General features: G+C 38.2%; 2 protein-coding genes across 2 annotated transcripts in view; one reads left to right on the top strand and one right to left on the bottom strand.

The window, feature by feature from the left end:
• LOC131310699 (uncharacterized) overlaps positions 1-17,552 on the top strand; it is a 29,009-nt gene that overhangs the window by 7,585 nt on the left and 3,872 nt on the right. The window lies entirely within an intron of this gene.
• Positions 6,386-8,390, bottom strand: LOC131310687 (cytochrome P450 736A117-like). The gene is made up of 2 exons (XM_058337851.1): positions 7,409-8,390; positions 6,386-7,127 (listed from the first exon to the last, which is right to left on the bottom strand). Exons 1-2 carry the CDS (start codon positions 8,318-8,320, stop codon positions 6,522-6,524), a joined length of 1,518 nt encoding a protein of 505 aa, XP_058193834.1. The 5' UTR covers positions 8,321-8,390; the 3' UTR covers positions 6,386-6,521.

Below are 17,552 nucleotides of genomic sequence, written 5' to 3' on the forward strand. Positions count from 1 at the left end.
CTATATGTGTTGAAATGTAAATAGATTTAGCTTTAGGCCGTTTAATTTACATTTGTTACGTCCTTTATTGTTCTTATATTGAATGTCTTTTGTTATATGTGGTCGTAGGGTCACAAATTATTTATATCAAACTTATCCTTAAATTGGAAGCAAAAAAATCCGTAGTACATGAATTATTTGAACAAGAGAATAACTTCTTCGCAAAGGAGCCGTGAATAAATTATTTACGAAGGTGCGTAATCCCATCCGTCCGTCTCGACAATCAATGATTGAGATCGATATGTTAAATTTTGACTGGTAATAAATATCTTTGACCAGTAATTGTTTGTTTTTAATCCGAATCATCCAAAAAACTTTTGGATGCGCGAGATTGAGTGCTATAAACACTTATTTACGGAGCCTTCATAAATATGTTTTTCTCTTTGATGGTAGCCTGGATGGCTCAACTCACCCCCTAGCGGAGACTCGGGCTCGAGTCTCACCGATGATGGGGGTGGAGTCTAAGCAATCTTGTACTTAGGTGGTGCCGTGAAGACGGTCTGTCGTCACGGACAATAGCTATGGCTCGAATTGGAGATTTCACTGGCAGGTAGGGAGCTCCTATAGTCACGCCCAAAGGGAATTTCTACGTTGTTCGCTCCACCCACCCTTTCAATGATTAAAAAAAAAATAAAATTGTATCGATCCTATTCCTCTCTCTCTCTCCCCTGTTTCTTTTTTTTTGCTTCTTTCTTTATTCTTTCTTTTAAGTGACAGGAACCTAACCGTCTATTTGCTCTGAATTTCAAGCTTCATAAGCATCATCACCTTCACCCAAAATCTCCTTATCTAGCACCTTCTATAGCATATATTTTACATCAAAATGTACCACTTGCTTGGGCATTTTAAGTAACGATAATCGTTTTTCTAGATTTTAGGATGTGTTACATTAATTAAAAAACAAGTACTTATTTGAACCTTAGCATAACGGTTTTCCTTAGTGGAATGGAGCCTAGGGGTGTTTAAGAAAACCGTCCGAACTGTAAAACCGGTCCGATCTAGACCGAATCGTCATATTTGGTCTGGTTCTGTGGTTCTGTGGTCTGGTTATGGTTCAAAAAAAATAAAAACCGTTAATTTTGGTTCGGTTACTGGTTCTCAATTAAAGAACCGTGGTTGGAACCGGACCGAACCGTTTAAAACTAATATATATAATTATATAAAATAAATATATGTGTGTAATTTGGTAAGTTAATCTCTTTCTTGCTAAACTTACTTTATTTAGAGATGAAATCTCATTCGTTAGGAAATTTTTTATTTTCTTTCTTCTTTTACTATTCTAATAGATTACCTTCCTATTCTTTTAATTCTTTGCAATCTTATTTAACGGATTAGTCTTTATAATTTCAATCTCACGTCTCTCTTTCTCACACATCGGTGATAGGTTTGGATGCTAATTGGATAAAACTGGAACCGGAACCGAACCAAAATCGGACCGGTTTTGCGGTTTGGTTCTGATTCGGTTCCACTCATATATTAGTTAGGTTTTGGTTCTCAATTTCCTAAAACCGTTTGAAATGATCCGGTTACTGATTTTCTAGAGAACCGGACCAATCCGGACCGTGTACACCCCTTATTGGAGCCTAAATGGTCTATAGGTAACTAGCAATAGTCTAGTTGTTTCTGCTAAGTAATACTATGTAGTAATAATATTTTAGTTGATGTAGATGAGAAGAATGACTTGTCTAAAAGTTCGTAAAAACATGAATTTTATTTAACTTATTTGATCAGACCCCATTACTGTTTTGTTCTTTCTTTATTCTCTCCGCCACCCTCTATTTTTATATGTTATGGAGTAGTGTATATATCTACACATAAAAATGGACCACTTGCATGGATATTTAAAGAGGGAGTCAGAGTAGGGACTGGGAGATTATTATTATTATTTTTTCCACTTAATAGATGTCTAGCCTACTCGTAAGAGGATGTGAAAGGGATACCGCTAAGTGGCATTACGGGTGGGACAATTTCAAAAGACATCAACCATAACACCAAACACTCGCGTTCTTGACGAGAATCGAATCCTTACCTTCTATGTGGAAGAAGTGAAGTGTCATCGGGCAATAAGCCCATCGAGCCCGCCACACGCGCATTTTTACAATCGAAGTTCCATATTTTGCAAGTTTGAATTGAAGGTGCTTAAATCACCTCGTTGAACCCCTCTTTGGTCAAAATCACGACCGTTTATCTCCTCAAGACAAATATGATCCGTTCAGAACTACTTTTTCTTAGAACTAAAGAACAAATCACGCATATATACAAAAGAGAATATACCAATAAACATACGTATGTATCTGTCTGATCGTGAAATAGGAAGAGCTAGAAAAATGGCATCTAGTTGATATAGGATTCAAACTTTGACCAAATGCTCAAAACGGAAATCTCGACGGAGGTATTGTTTACACCCATTTTTGGCCAAAATTCAGAAAATCAATTTGTGGTTAAAAGAAGGCCTTGAATGAAGGTCTCAAGCGCTAAAAAGCCTCATGATCGGTCATCCACGAAATCGGGCCGATTTGAACACCACTGATCGAGTTGAGTTTTCAAAGGCCTAAGCCAAATTATGCCTAAGATTTCGTTATCACAAGCCCAAGCCCAAGATTGGCCGAAGACTTAGGTTGAACCACTAGATCTGAGTGTTTTATTTAGGCCTAGGCCAGTTCTTAAAAATAATAGAGCCTTCTAAATGGGCCTAAATCATTTAAAGCCTAAGTTTTCTTTTCAAACTTGGGCACGCATGGCTTACAAAGAGAAGAGGCCTATGATGCTTCTCAAATTCAGGTTCAAGTAATAGATGGGCCTACTTCTTAAAGAAAATGTCACCTATGACCTTCAGTTGGCAGGGAAAAGGTCTCAAGCTGCTCACAAGCAGCTCAAAGGCCTAGAATGTTCTTGCTGGGCAGATCTAGGTAAGCTGCTTTGCTTGACCGATTCCTAGACCTAAATTAATGGGTTGCCCCAAGCGTAGGGCAGAGACCGACGTAGCACAATATCCGGTAAGACCGGAGTCGAATCCACTAAGGACGGTGAAGTGTGTGCTGTGGAACCTCGGGTTGTAGTATAAAAATTAGCTCTTAGGTAGTCACCCTTTGTTGTTTTGATTGAGATTAGTTAATACTAACAGATAATTAACTTGCTCAAATAATTAAAAAGAGAGGTACGGTCGTAGGGAATCCGGCGCTCGCTACCCAATCAGAATCCGCTCGCTTTTCAAGGTTCTAAAAAAATGGTTAAATTTAGGGAGAATTGGAAACTCCGAAGGATGCGAATCCTAAGGTTGCCGGCCCCGTACACAGCGGCGAACAGGTTTTGGTCCCCCGTTCCCGCTCACATAAGTCCCGACAATGCCTCGGATCGTCCAACGGACGTAGTTTTCACCAACTAAATTTATTAAATTAAATTAATGCACAAAAAAAGTTGCGAGACGAATCCTAATTGGGTCGCGGTGCGTTTTACCCAGCGACCAAACCTCAGAAAAACTACTCACTCATTACTAAAAATAAAAAGAATAAAACTCTAGAATTTATCATGCTTCTATTGCTTGGGATATAAAATAAACACAAGATCTAAGTTAAACAAGAACCAACGAACAACTTTGATAAAAAGCGAAAATCAATACGAGTTATGGAAGTACGAACAATTAAACAAAACTTCAAATAACATAAAAGAAAGAAACCTGAAAGAAAATTATATAATCTATACTGTAAAATAAGATTTGGAACAAATAATCAAGCAAGAATAAAACTCCATTGAAACAACAGACTAAAAGCTTGGAAAGAATAAAAGGAGTAAACCCCGAAGCCTTTTGTCGTTTCCGATTTCAGCCGTGAGCGCCGTGTTCTCTCTTCGTGCGAAGAAAAGAATCCTGAATGGCAGCCTCCGTCCTTTTTTCCTGTTTCGTCCGCGTCCCAAAAAAATCCCCTTTTTACAAAAGCTGCTGCTGTCCTTTTATATGCCACAACTGCCGTGGCATTCAAAACCCTTATCCTATTGTTTTCTTTTGTTTTCCAGCCGTGGCACTTTCTTTCTTCCTTGGCCCATCATTTAATCAGAGTGATTGTAAGCCATTGGGCCCACCAATTGAAACTATTTTGATAATGGACTTTGCCTGGACATCAAATAAAGCTTAACTTTGAACTCTTTTTGTACTGAATCTTTCGTATACCTACAATACACAAATTAAATATTAAGCTCCAAATAAAAATATAAATGAGACTTAATAAAGATAAATTAGGGGCGCTAATGTAAACATTTACGCGCCTATCATGCTTACAAGCAGCTCAAGGTCTGAGTCTTTTCTATCCCTTAGCATGAAGCAAGGCTTGGGACACGTAGCAACCATGCATGGAGACATCCCAAGCAGCTTAGGCCTGGACAAGCAGCTCAAAGGCCTCTATCTAACATCACATAAGCTGCTCACAAGCAACTCAACCAGGCCTGCGTTTTTGGCCTTGGTGGGCCCAAATATCCCTTTTTTTTTTATTTATAGACATCCATGCTCAGAAGCAGCTCAAAGGCCTAGAATGTTCTTGTTCGGCAAATCTAGGTAAGTTGCTTACAAGCAGCTCCAGGTCTGAACTGGTGGGACCCCATTCTTCAGCAGGATGCAAGGCCAGGGACAGGTGGCGTACATGCAGCCCTTGGAGCTGTTGGTGAATGACTCATGCAGACCTAAGCAAGTTGCACACAAGTAGCTCACTTAGGTCTGGTTAATCTTTTGTTTCCCAATTCTTCTTTCATAAGGAATCAAGATTAGAGGATTTAAGGGCCCACAAGAGATAGATGACCAATAAAATGGTAGGAAGGCCTGGAGAAGTATTGGTTTTCAGCAGTGGTGGCCCCAGAGGATGTCCAATCAAGCAGTAGCTTGAGTGTTGAAGCAGCTCAAAGGCTTGGGTGCTGAAATTCCTTTTGCTCTTTTACAAAGTTTTATGCAGAAAATGAGGATTTTTCAGGCTTTGGCCATTTTCTTGGATTGAAGAGCACGTTTTGGTCAAAGAACAACCCCTCATTGGAGCATTTCGAAGCTGCTCAAACCTAAGCCTCTGCTAGAAGGCCACATGGCAGTCATGCATGAAAGCCTATGGAAGCAGCTCAAGGCCTTGAAGCATTGTTTATAAATACCAAAATTGAAGGCCTTGGTAATGGTCCACGACCATCAAGCCCACGGCTTACCCAATTTATCTTTTCATTGTCTTTACTTTCTCGTTCAATCTAGCACGGACTAGATTTTATTTCCTTTCACTTCCTTGTACCCAAACTTTGTTAAACCGATTAATAAAGTTTGTTTTCATTCCGTATTTACCTTTCAATCCTTTTCTTTTCTTTTATCCATTTTCTAACAATGGTTAGAAAATATTTAAGTCCTTATCCAGCAAAAGCGAACAACGAACCATCACGAGGCCTAACCCTTTGGGCCAAGCACAATCCCTTGGAAGAAGTTAGGTTTTGAGGCTTCCAGGCCTTAAAAACAACTTGGACAGCGGACCTGTCCTGGCACGCCCGCAACACCCAAGTCGATTTGGTTTTTGCACTTTTTGTGAAGAAATAGGTACGTATCTGCATTTGTCAGAAACCTCAAAGGAGGTTTGTGTAATCTACCCGATAGTTATTCCACACAATTGTGCATTACAAGGTTTTGAAATTAGCCCAAGTCGATATAATCGTGCTCCGAAAAGCACGCTGCTTTGCCATCCATGATAACATCGAAGGGGCTTTACGGAACGAGTTTTTTTTTTTTTCAATCGACAAAAGGAATTTTATTAATTTTCGAAAACACAAAGATTAAAAGAACAAAGGCAACCAAAAGCCCTTATTACGAAGATCAAGGCTACCCGACTTCATGGAATGATCAAGTTGGCTCGATGCCACTCCACATGTCACCTAATACGATACTTCGACATGGAAGAGTGCTCAGTTGAATTTAAATTTAACGTTACTATTTTCTGACCGAACACATCAGGTTTGGGACCCGCCTATATGGCAACACCTAATAACACCTATCGAGGGGCGAAAAATTCTTTCTAGGCAGATGCTTATGCATCTAGTGTATCCGAAATTTTAAAGGGTTCAGATTTTAAAGGTAGCATTCCGAAGGTCTGCGATTTGAGCAATGTTATGGCAATTTAATGGCTATTTCGGGTGGAGGCGAGAAGTGTACAGGTTAAAAGAAAAGGTGTATGCAGTAATATACAAGAAAAACAAACAAACATGGGATGTGATTAGTAATTCTTTGGGGCCGCCAAATCCTGCGTTTGGTTTTGCATTTGTTGATCGGATTATGAAACCCATGGGACTATCAATCCGGCAAAATAGGTGCATTAGGAATCCCACCATGGACCAGGTATTAGCAATTGAGTCCCTCTTGCTTAATTAGTTACCAAAATACCCATGTTGTGAAAATAACTAATTTCCAAACAGACTTATGTTTCATGCATACTATCATAATAGGAGATTGAAGTACTTTTACATGGTACTCTAGATTAGCAAGGCCAAGGAGTTGCGACAAGAAGCAGAGGCAACTTTTTATGAACATTGATACCAACATCTTCACTCACATCCAGCTCCACCCCATTAGGTAGTGCAAAATCAAACTTGTGCACCAGATTTGCAATGGCGAGCTCATCCATCGCCACCGCGAACTGAATCCCCGGGCACCCCCTCCTCCCTGCTCCAAACGGAATCAACTCGAAATCCTGCCCTCTAAAATCGATCGAACGGCCGTTCAAAAACCTCTCGGGCCTAAACTCCTCGGGCTCATCCCACGACGCCGGATCCCGCCCAATTGCCCAAGCGTTGACGACCACGCGTGTCCCGGCCGCAATGTCGTAGCCCATTACTTGGACATCTTTGGTTGACTCCCGGGGCACGATAAGGGGACTCGGAGGGTGGAGGCGTAGAGTCTCTTTGATCACAGCTTTTAGGTAGGGCATCTGGTCTAGATTGTCCTCGATTACAGGCTGGTTGGGTTGGGCTATAAGTCGAACTTCGGCTTGGAGTTTTTTCATGGCTTGAGGATGTTTTAAGAGCTCTGTCATTACCCATTCTAGGGCTGTGGATGTAGTATCAGTTCCAGCAGCAAATACATCCTTCAAGACCAAAAAAAAAAAAAAACAATTTAGTGAACATTTTTAATTGTTTATTTGATAAGGAGACAAATAAATGATAGAAAAGAAGAATCTCTTTGACACCAAGTTAATCCTTACCCTTGTTCAGAAATCATAGAAAGTAATTGAAGTAGGATATAAAATAACAAGGCTACTAAACAATTGCTCAATACAAAATAAGAGATTCGTGCTCAATATTACCCCAAGAGCATTGAAAAATTTCACGACTAGACAGTCGTAAAGAACAGAGATTCATGCCTTACCAAAATAAGAGCTTTGATGCTATCTCTTTGAAGAGGAATCCCAACCAAATTTTCTCTCTGAATCTCAAGCAAAACATCGACAAAATCCTGCCCTCCCTCTCCTCCCTTTCTCTCTCTACCCTCATGCTCTTCCACCACACCCTCCAAAAACTCATCCAACTCCTTAGCAAGTCTCTCCGCTCTCCCATACACCCCATTTACTCTATTCACCCACTTCAGCCATGGTACAAAATCTCCAATATCAAAAACCCCCAATAACTCCGCAACCTCCCCCAAAACCTCCTTAAACCCTCTCCTTGCCCCTCCTCGTCCGCCCCCAATGCCGTCGTATTTCGCCCCCAATGCTGCCCTACACACCACGTTCCCTGTCAACTCCACAATCAATTCGCTCAAATTCAACACATCAGAACCAGAATTCGAAATCTTCTCGATCATAATCGCCGTCTCTTCTTCCCTAACGTCGTGAAAGGATTGGACTCGCTTGTTGCTCAGCACTTGGAGGACGCAGATGCTCTTCATCTGCCTCCAGTACTCGCCGTAAGGGCTGAAAGCCACGTCCTTCATTGCATACATGAGTTTCTCGCAAATGGTCGATTTGGGTCGGTTGGAGAAGATAAGGTCATGGGTTTTCATGATGTCACGGGCGGCGGCGGCGGAGGAGGCGATTAGGACTGGGGTGGCGGCAAAGTGGAGGAGCATTAAGGGTCCGTGGGCATGGGAGAGGGAGTGGAGGGAGCGGTGGGGGAAGGGGCCCATTTGGTGGAGGTTTCCGATCAAAGGGAGCTTTTGGGGAGACGGCGGTGGATTTTTGTTCAGTTGTCGGGCAGTGATGGAGAGCCATTTGAGAAGGAAAACTAGGAAGAGAAACAAGGGAAGGAGAGAAAAGGTGAAGGGGTATAGTGAGAAATGCATGGCTCTGGTTGCAACAAATTTTGAAAATACGCGGTATGCATTTGTGGTGTGGGTTGCATGAATATTGGGACAGATTTTTATAGGAAATATATAATTTCTCTCCCTTTGTCCTTATGCAAGAAAAGTCAAGCACAAGCAAAATTTGTCAAAAGTTAGGCAAAGGAAATACTAGTAAGGTTCTGCATAAGACAGAACCTAGAGAAAATATTGTTTGCGGAGGAGGTTTTGTTTACGGCACTCAATTGTGACTGTCTAAACGTGTTTTGAATGGTCGGGATGTTAAATAAATTTTTTCGGGTAAGAGTTGAACTTTTCTTCGGAAATTTTTTATTAAAATTCGGACCGTCCATAATACTTTTGATTGATTTTGATTAGTTGGTGTTGTAAACCACCTCCGTAAATAAGACCGTGCCAAGACGACTGATCGAGCTAGAGGGAAAAAGCCTTTGTAATACTACTCTTTTATTTATTGAGACCTTTTTTTTGCGCTCTTATTCACACGAAATTATCAAATTGCTTTTTATAAAGAAAAAAAAAAAACTCAAGTGGTAATGACAATTTTGTAAATATACATGAATAAGAGAAAAAAAAAGTATCATCTACATAAATAATAAATAAACGAAGGGGTGTGAAAATCATTTTCTGCTAGCAAAATCTGACCGTGGTATAAAAAAGGCCATTGATAATATCTTTTTTTTTGGACAAAAGTGAGAGGTACTGCATTGATAAAGCCTAACGGCATTTACACAACAAAATTCATTATAGATAACTTGGATGAAACCAAACTACTCATCTAACTGATACATAACGAGAAAGAACGAGGAGATTGATGTCATTCATCCCCAGCCCAGACATAGCCTAACGCATCTTCTGCTGAGCGAAAAATTTATATATTCTATAACAGTTTCAAAAAAAGATACATTGCTAGCCAAGAAAAAAAGACAACAAGAACCTAAATTAACGAACAGATGAATTTCGACCAAAAATGAATATACTAATAAATTTCTAGCAAACTACCAATAGATGCATGCTAATCTTCAATTCTCAAGCCCGAACAGCAAACAAATCGCCAAAATGCGAACTTTATTACTCTCACAAGGAGAGACAAAATTCCCCCAAATCATGCTCGATCTAAATTCAGCCGCCCAAAAATCGCCGAACGGATCACAGCCTTCACTGCCACTGCCACTGCCACAAGGGCTCCGGTGATGGATTATATGCAGACAAACGACTCCGGTGACGGTGGAGCCCGCTGAACAGAGAGGGTTAGATCTGAGGGAGGAGAAAACGTAAAGAAAAAACCTATAGAGAAGAGGGGGAAGAAAGAGGAGAGAGCGAAGAAGGGAGAACAGATGGAGGAGAAGGAGCCCGAGGGGAGGAGGGAGAGGGGCGCCATTGATAATGTCATTCTCAAATTTATAATGTCACTCTCAAATGGGAGACATGTCAGTACCTTAATTTATCCTTGATGTGTACGAGATTCTTTTTCTTTTTGTCCTATTCCGAGCCTATCATAATAATTCAATCCGTCCATTTAGTGGATACAGTGTGATCGAAAGACACACATGCAAAAAAAATCAATCAGTCTGATTGTATATGAATATCTACTTTGTGAATATCCTGGAGATACAACTTTTGAATCATTCTAGTGAACCCGAAATAGAGCCCACGGAAAAAGTTTTGAAGAGTATATATGGAGAATAGAGTAATGGTGAGGAAGTTAACCCCACAAACAAAAGGTGGGTCGTTTCAATTCTGATCATCACCCACACACGCACTCAAAAAAAATAAAAATAAATGATAGTTTCCGGTGGGAGGCCTATGTCCTGATTTTTAGCTAATGGTACTCTACTTTTAATTTAGTTTTCAAAAATATCCAAAAAAAAAAAAAATGATGCTCAAACGACACCATTTAGAAGACGGAACCCAAACGGCTAGAAATTCTCTGTCTTCTCCTTTGTTTTCAATAGGCGTTTCAGCCCAAAACCTATTCTCAACTAGGACAGCTGTGTCCATCTACCAAAAATATCTCAGTCATTTTCAATTTTCACTTTTGATTTTGTTAGATGATTTGAAAATTTTAATTCGTAGATTGAAAAGTGAAGAAGAAAAAGAGTAACAACAACAACCCTAATTTTAATTTGGCAAGAATTAAAAGAAAAATTGAGGGTGTTGATTGGATGAAAATCATAACCTAGGTGGAAAAAGAGAGGAAGATAATTAAACAAACATTGCAGAGAAGAATCATTAATTTGTAGATGAGGAAAGTTGGTTTCCAACTACGCATTTAAATACAGGAAAATAATTTTCACTCTTTTTTTTTTACAAACGATATCATTTTCTTGTCTTTTAGTAAAAAAAAATACACAAAAACTCCACTAAAAGACAAAAAACTGGAGTTCCGTTATCAAAAAAGAGATTGTGAAATTCATTTTCCTAAATATATAGGAGGGGTTTCTAGGAGAGATTAAATTCTTTACACCGCCGGTGTAAACATTTATTTTTCCTCCAAATCAATTATATTGCGCGACGTTACCATGTTCAAATAATTAGGACCACTGTTTTGACGACGTGACGCATTATAATTGATTTGCATGAAACAAATATTTACACCGGCGATGTAAAGAATTTAATCTCTTTTTAGAGTTTGGAATGACGGTGATGGAGATCAGATTGAGACATGCAGCTACTTATTTCGAGTATTATATTTAGGCTCCGTTTTATGCTAATCCATTTTTTTAAACTACAACTTTTTTCTTTATTTAAATTTTTTTTTGCATTTATTAGTTTTCCTCCAAATTTTTATATATTATTAGTTCGTCTCAACGAAAGAAATCGAAAAAGTAAAAAATCTTGATTTCTACCCATTTTTTTGGAAAATGTACAAGAAAAGGCCCAAATGTTTACTATTTGGACTTTTTTTGGGATATTTCCAAAAATACTCTTGTCAAAGACTTTTTTTTTTACATTTTCGATTCTCTTGTCGATACGCATAGAAATTTGGTGCAAAAACTAACAAACAAAAAATAATAATAAAAACAAAACAAAAAGGTTGTAGTCCACAACTTTTAGGTTTTTGGAAATTAACACCCCCATTGGACAACGTAAGTTTCAATATTAGAAATACTGGAAGGAGGATTCTGTTTTGGAAAGATGCTTGGTGTGGGGGAAATAATCCCAGTGAATTGTTATTTCTATGGTTTTAAGAGCTTGTCAAGAACATCAGTCACTCTAAAAATCATGTTGAATGGATATATCGAACACATCTACCTTTCAATGAAGTGCTAAAATTTAGGCAAAGGAAATAGTAAGGTTTCTGCATAAGTCATGGACCAAGATGGGGTGTGAAAATCTTTTTCCACTAGCAAAACCTGACCGTTGTATAAAAAAGGCCATTGATAATGTCACTTCCTAAATTTATAATGTCACTCCCAAAGGGAGACAATTGCATGTTCGTTATACCTTTATCCTTAATATGAATGAGATTCTTTTCTTTAGTCCTGTTCCGAGACTATCACAATAATTCAATCCGTCCATTTAGTGGATACAGTGTGAAAGACATACATGCAAAAAAAATTAATCAGTCTGATTATATGAATATCTTCATTGTGAATATCCAGGAGATAAAACTTTTGAAATAATTTGAATCATTCTCGTGAACCCGAAATAGAGCCCACGACAAAAGTTTTGTAGATTACTTACTATATATGGAGAATAGAGTAATGGTGAGGAGGTTAACCCCACAAATAAAAGGTGGGTCCTTTCAATTCTTATCATCACCCACACACGCACACCTATTCAAAAAAAATTAAAAAAATGATGGTTCCCAGTGGGTGGCCCATCTCCTGATTTTTTAGCCAATGACACTCCAGTTTTAGTTTTGTTTTAAAAAATATCAAAAAAAAAAAAAAATGATGCTCAAATGACGCCATTTAGAAGACAAAATCCAAACGGCCAGAAATTCTCCGTCTTCTCCTTTGTTTTCAGTTTTAGCCCAAAACCTATTCTCAATCAGGACAGCTACGTTCATCTACCAAAAATTCCAAAAAGATCTCAGTATTATACCAACAACCATCCATATTAAGTTTGACATCACCTGCACATGGAAATTCCCTAGCATAGAGTGTAATTAACAGCCATGTAGCTCTCAAAACTCTTCCTATTCCGATCCTTTCAAATTTGCCAGAGAATGATTCAAAATAGGATTTTTCCACGGCACATTACAATCTATACCAGAAATTTAGACGAGAAATCCGCATTAATTCCAAAGAACAGAATGTGATTTATCGTTCACATTCTCTAAAAAAAATCCTAGCCGCGTCTCTTCCTTCCCCTCTCTCCTCTTAGGGTTTTTTCACTACTTTTATGCGGCAACAGAAGGGGAAGGCTTTGTCCTTGATGGGTGTTTTCTTTCTCCATAATGATGATTTTTTTTTCATTTTCAATAATAACCCCTCCTTTTTAGTCATGAGATTTTTTTCCCCGATCTCAAATTTTAGAGTTTTTTGTTTTGTTATTTGTTCTTTTCCTTTCTTCTGACTTCTTCTTCATCGTTGAAATGGCGATCAGATCCTAACAATTGTGGTGGTGCTGGTTATCTGACGAAAGAAGACGATGGTGGCGGCAGTCCAATGACGAATCAGATCGATTGGCTTGTCAGCCTCGTTACAACGGTTGTTTGAGTTTCTAATCAGTGTGAGTTTTCTTTTGTGTGTAGGAGTGCGAATGGAGTGGCTCATTCTCTCATTAGGAAAGGTAGTCGTGATTTGTTTGTAACTTTCTATTCCTTTGATTCAGGACGAATGCTACTTCTAAGAGCAAGGATCCAATGGGGGGATGGATAGTCATTTTCCATCCTCACATGCAAAAATCAAGCTTCCAATGGAGATGGAAAATGCATTTGATGGATATGGAGATGGATATATCCATCCCCAAATGACTAGAGTTATAATTGCCACATCAACCCAACTGTTTTACCAGAAAACCAGTCAACCCAACTGATTATTTTGTATATCTCTGTTTCCTATTAATGAAGCTATTACCATTTCATTTTGGTGGAAAAAAAAAGAAGAGCATTCCAAGCTATTTCTCAACCATCTGCAACTTTTTGAAACAAGCCCCTAGCTCCCTGACTTTGGCACATCCCCTGAACAGGTGGTCGATGTATTTCTCTCTCCAAATTCGAGCCGTTCAAAAATATAATGGACGGTCCGGATGCACCGAGTGGGCACCATGTGGTACCCACTCAGCACTAAAAAATTTTCTCTTCCAAAGAGGCATTACCCAAGGATTAACAAAAGTATTTTGGTAAGAGCCCCCACTGCAGAAGTGATGCCCCTGGCCTTGGACCTGGAGGCCCTGAATTCAGTGGCGGCTCCACATAAAGAGCACCATGGTCACATGACCACCCAAAAATAATAATTTGATATAATATATGTAAAAATTTTAGGATTGCTTATGCTTTGAAGTAGTTTGAACACCCAGCCCATACATCAATAAACACCCAATTCACAAACTTTTGAACACCCAAATGACGCCATTTAGAAGACGGAACCCAAACGGCCAGATATTCTCCTTCATCTACTTTGTTTTCAGTTGCCGTTTCAACCCACAAACTCTTCTCAAGACTCAACGAGGACAGCTATGGCCATCTACCAAAAATTCCAAAAATATTCTCAGTCTTCCCTTCATTTTCAGTTTCTACTTCTGATTTGGTCAGACGATTTGAAATTTTTGATTCGTAGATTGAAAAGTGAACAAGAAAATGAGTAACAACAACAACCCTAATTTTAATTTGGCAAGAACTGAAAGAAAAATGAAGGATGTTGATTGGATGAAAATCATAACCTAGGTGGAAAAAGAGAGAAAGATGATTAAACAAACATTACGGAGAAGAATCATTAATTTGTAGATGAGGAAAGTTGGTTTCCAACTACGCATTTAAATATAGGAAAATAATTTTCGCACTCTTTTTTTTTTTGATAAACAAACTCATTTTCTTGTCTTTTAGTAAAAAAAAATACGCACAAAAACTCCACTAAAAGATAAAAAATTGGAGTGCCATTATCAAAATAGAGATTGTGAAAATAATTTTCCTAAATATATAGGAGGGGTTTCTAGAGTTTGGAATGACAGTGATGGCCAGAGATCAAATTGAGACACGTAGCGACTTATTTATTATTATATTTAGGCTCCGTTTTCTACTAATCCATTTTTTTAAACTACAACTTTTTTCTTTATTTAATTTTTTTTGCGTTTATTAGTTTTCCTCCAAACTTTTATGTATTATTGGTTCGTTTTGACGAAATAAATCGAAAAGGTAAAAAATCTTGATTTCTACCCAATTTTTTGGAAAATATGCAAGAAAAGGCCCAAATGTTGTCTATTTGGACTTTTTCTGGGATATTTCCAAAAATACTATTGTCAAAGACATAATTTTTTACTTTTTCGATTCCTCTTGTCGATACGAAATACATAAAAGTTTGATGCAAAAACTAACAAACAAAAAAAAATTAATAAGAACAAAACAAAAAAGTTGTAGTCTACAACTTTTAGGTTATTGGAAATTAACACCCCTTCTGGACAACGTAAGTTTCAATATTAGAAATATTGGAAGGAGGATTCTGTTTTGGAAAGATGCTTGGTGTGGGGGAACCAATCCCAGTTAATTGTTATTTTCAAGGAAAAGTTTAACTTTTATAGGAAAGAGTTTGAGCGAATCCTGGCCATTTATTACAGTAATGAACGGCAAGAGATTGGTTGTGTGTTGTGTTTTACATAACCGTTGTGTGTGTAGCACTTTTGTTGTCAAAAACATTAGTCATGAAAAACAAATCAAGCAATAATACAATACGTATTGCTATTTTTTTCTACGTGGGCAATGTCCTTGTCGTGATAAATCAATTAACGGTATGCGACTACTGTTCCCATGAAAGATCCATGAAGAAGTCAAAAGAACCTTCAATCTCTTGAAGAGAAGGAAGAGGATTCCATTCCTATGCAAAAAACATCGGAACCTAATTAAGACAATATAACGAACATAGACGTACGCAACAAATATTGAAATTTCTTTTGTTGATAACAAACGAAAGTTGAGTTGATTTTAGTATAAGTTTCGTGTGAGAAGTTCTTGCAGAATTGGTTAGGGATCCAGACATGAAGAACACAATGATGAGATTTTTCAATCTTAAGTAGCCTCTGTTTGTAATCTTTTTGTTTGGTACTGTGCAGTGTTCCTCGTGAAAATGTTTGTTCTTATTGTTCCGCTAATCCTTCTTAAAAAATAATAAGTACTTATTTGAAATTTTAATTTAAAAATAATAGACTTACTAAAATAATTTTTTATGCAATATGGATTTTTTTTGATAGATATCAAAAAGATCTTTTGAACGATGCAAAAAAAATTGAAAAATTATTTTCGTAAATACATTATTTTTAAGTTTAAAATTATAAATAAGTGCTTATTTTTTAGGTAGGCTTACAGAATGGGTTAGTTAATTCTTTCAACGAAGAGGCTCAACCTCTCGTAGATATCTACCAGAAGCACACAAATCAAAACAAAAAAAGTTTTGTAACAATAATTTACATAATTTGTTATGGGAAGTGATTTTCACACTCCCGTTTTTTATACAATCCACACTCCATATCTTGCCTTTATCCACATAAATTTACTATATTACCCTTTTCTCAATACACTTTTGTACCTATGCAAAGTCTCAAGTTCAAATAGATGGATTTACAATCCGCCTGCGTTGTAGTTTAACTACTGGTCTATTAACATCTAATGCTGCCTATGCTGGAAAATGTGTTTCGGGTCAGCCCAGTATCACTATTATTAATATCCAACACGTACTCATGAAAATACAGACATAAGTTTTATGCATACTACCATAATAGGAGCTTGATTGAAGTACTTTCACATGGTACTCCAATTAGCAAGACAAAGGAATTGGACAAAACGGGTTAGTTAATTCTTTCAACGAAGAGGCTCAACCATTGAAGGATGGCCATTGGAGGTGAGTAGTTGGCACCACTTTCTTTGTTCATGCCATCCATTTATCAACTTAGGAGGGTACTGTCTGAAAAACCGTAGCGTCAATGAAATTTACAACACAAAAGAGTTCGGCTTCTTGTAATGAATTCTTTCCTGACTTGACTTGGTTTAAGTGCACACAAAAATTTCTGGAAGAAAATATTGTCCTCCTGCTCGGGCCTCTCTTTTTGCTAGGGGATGGGGATGCGATGTTTTCCAAATGCAGATTCTAGCTAATCTGAGCTTGTAGCATAAGTAAAAAATTAAAAGTTCACACACAAGTCTCGAATTTCGGCATGGGTCCGACTCTAGGGGTGCAAACGAGCCGGGCCTAGCCGAGCTTTATAGTGTTCGAGCTCGGCTTGTTTCCACAACGAGCCATAAACTCGAGCTCGACTCGTTTAAACGAGCCGAGCTAGGTTAATTTACTTAACGAGTCTCTTTAGACGAGCCAAGCCCATTCAAACGAGCTGAGCTTTTGAGTGTTGAACTCAGCTCGTTCACAAAACGAGCTGAGCTTTTGAGTGTTGAACTCGGTTCGTTTACTAAACGAGCCTAAAACAAAAAGCTCGAGCTCGGCTCGATTACTAAATGAGCTGAACCTTAACAAGCTGAGCCACGAGCTGCTCGGTTCGTTGCAGCCCTAGGTCCGACTCGCATGCGCCACCGTTACATCACTGTTGAGCTTTTTGTTTATGATGTGCTTTTGTAACCAATTTTGTCGTGCCATTTCACGACTTGGGTTCTTGTCCTCTTCTCTTCCTGCTCATCTCCCCATTTGGCTGGTAGCAAACGACTGTTGACGTAATTGCCCATGATACTTTATAATTATTGGCTACTTCTACTTTTACTTTGCATTATGTGTCATGTCCATATTTTATTTCCAAATATTTCTATTTAGTTTATTAGATATATATTAGAAATAAAGTAATGTTAGGAATTAATAGTTGGTGTGATAGGTTAGTTTTTCTATTTGGGTTAGTTGGTGCAAGGTCATCTTCTCCTCTTGTATAAATATATATAAGATCTCTGAAAGATGGAAACTCAACATCAAGTTATTATAGCTTTCATTTCTTTCCCTATCTCTCTACTGGTATGTTTATTTTAGTCACGCTTATGATGTTACTGCACCATGAGACAACATGCCAACATTACCATTGCCTTTTTTGGCGAGGGTGATGACCTTATGTTCCGATTGCG

This window comes from Rhododendron vialii, chromosome 12a (genome assembly GCF_030253575.1).
Source record: "Rhododendron vialii isolate Sample 1 chromosome 12a, ASM3025357v1".
Lineage (NCBI taxonomy): Eukaryota > Viridiplantae > Streptophyta > Magnoliopsida > Ericales > Ericaceae > Rhododendron > Rhododendron vialii.

Coding starts and splice junctions, on each gene's coding strand:
- LOC131310687 (XM_058337851.1), bottom strand. CDS start 8,320: ATGCATTTCTCACTATACCCCTTCACCTTTTCTCTCCTTCCCTTGTTT. Junction 7,128..7,408: donor GCATCAAAGCTCTTATTTTG/GTAAGGCATGAA, acceptor TTGGTCTTGAAG/GATGTATTTGCTGCTGGAAC.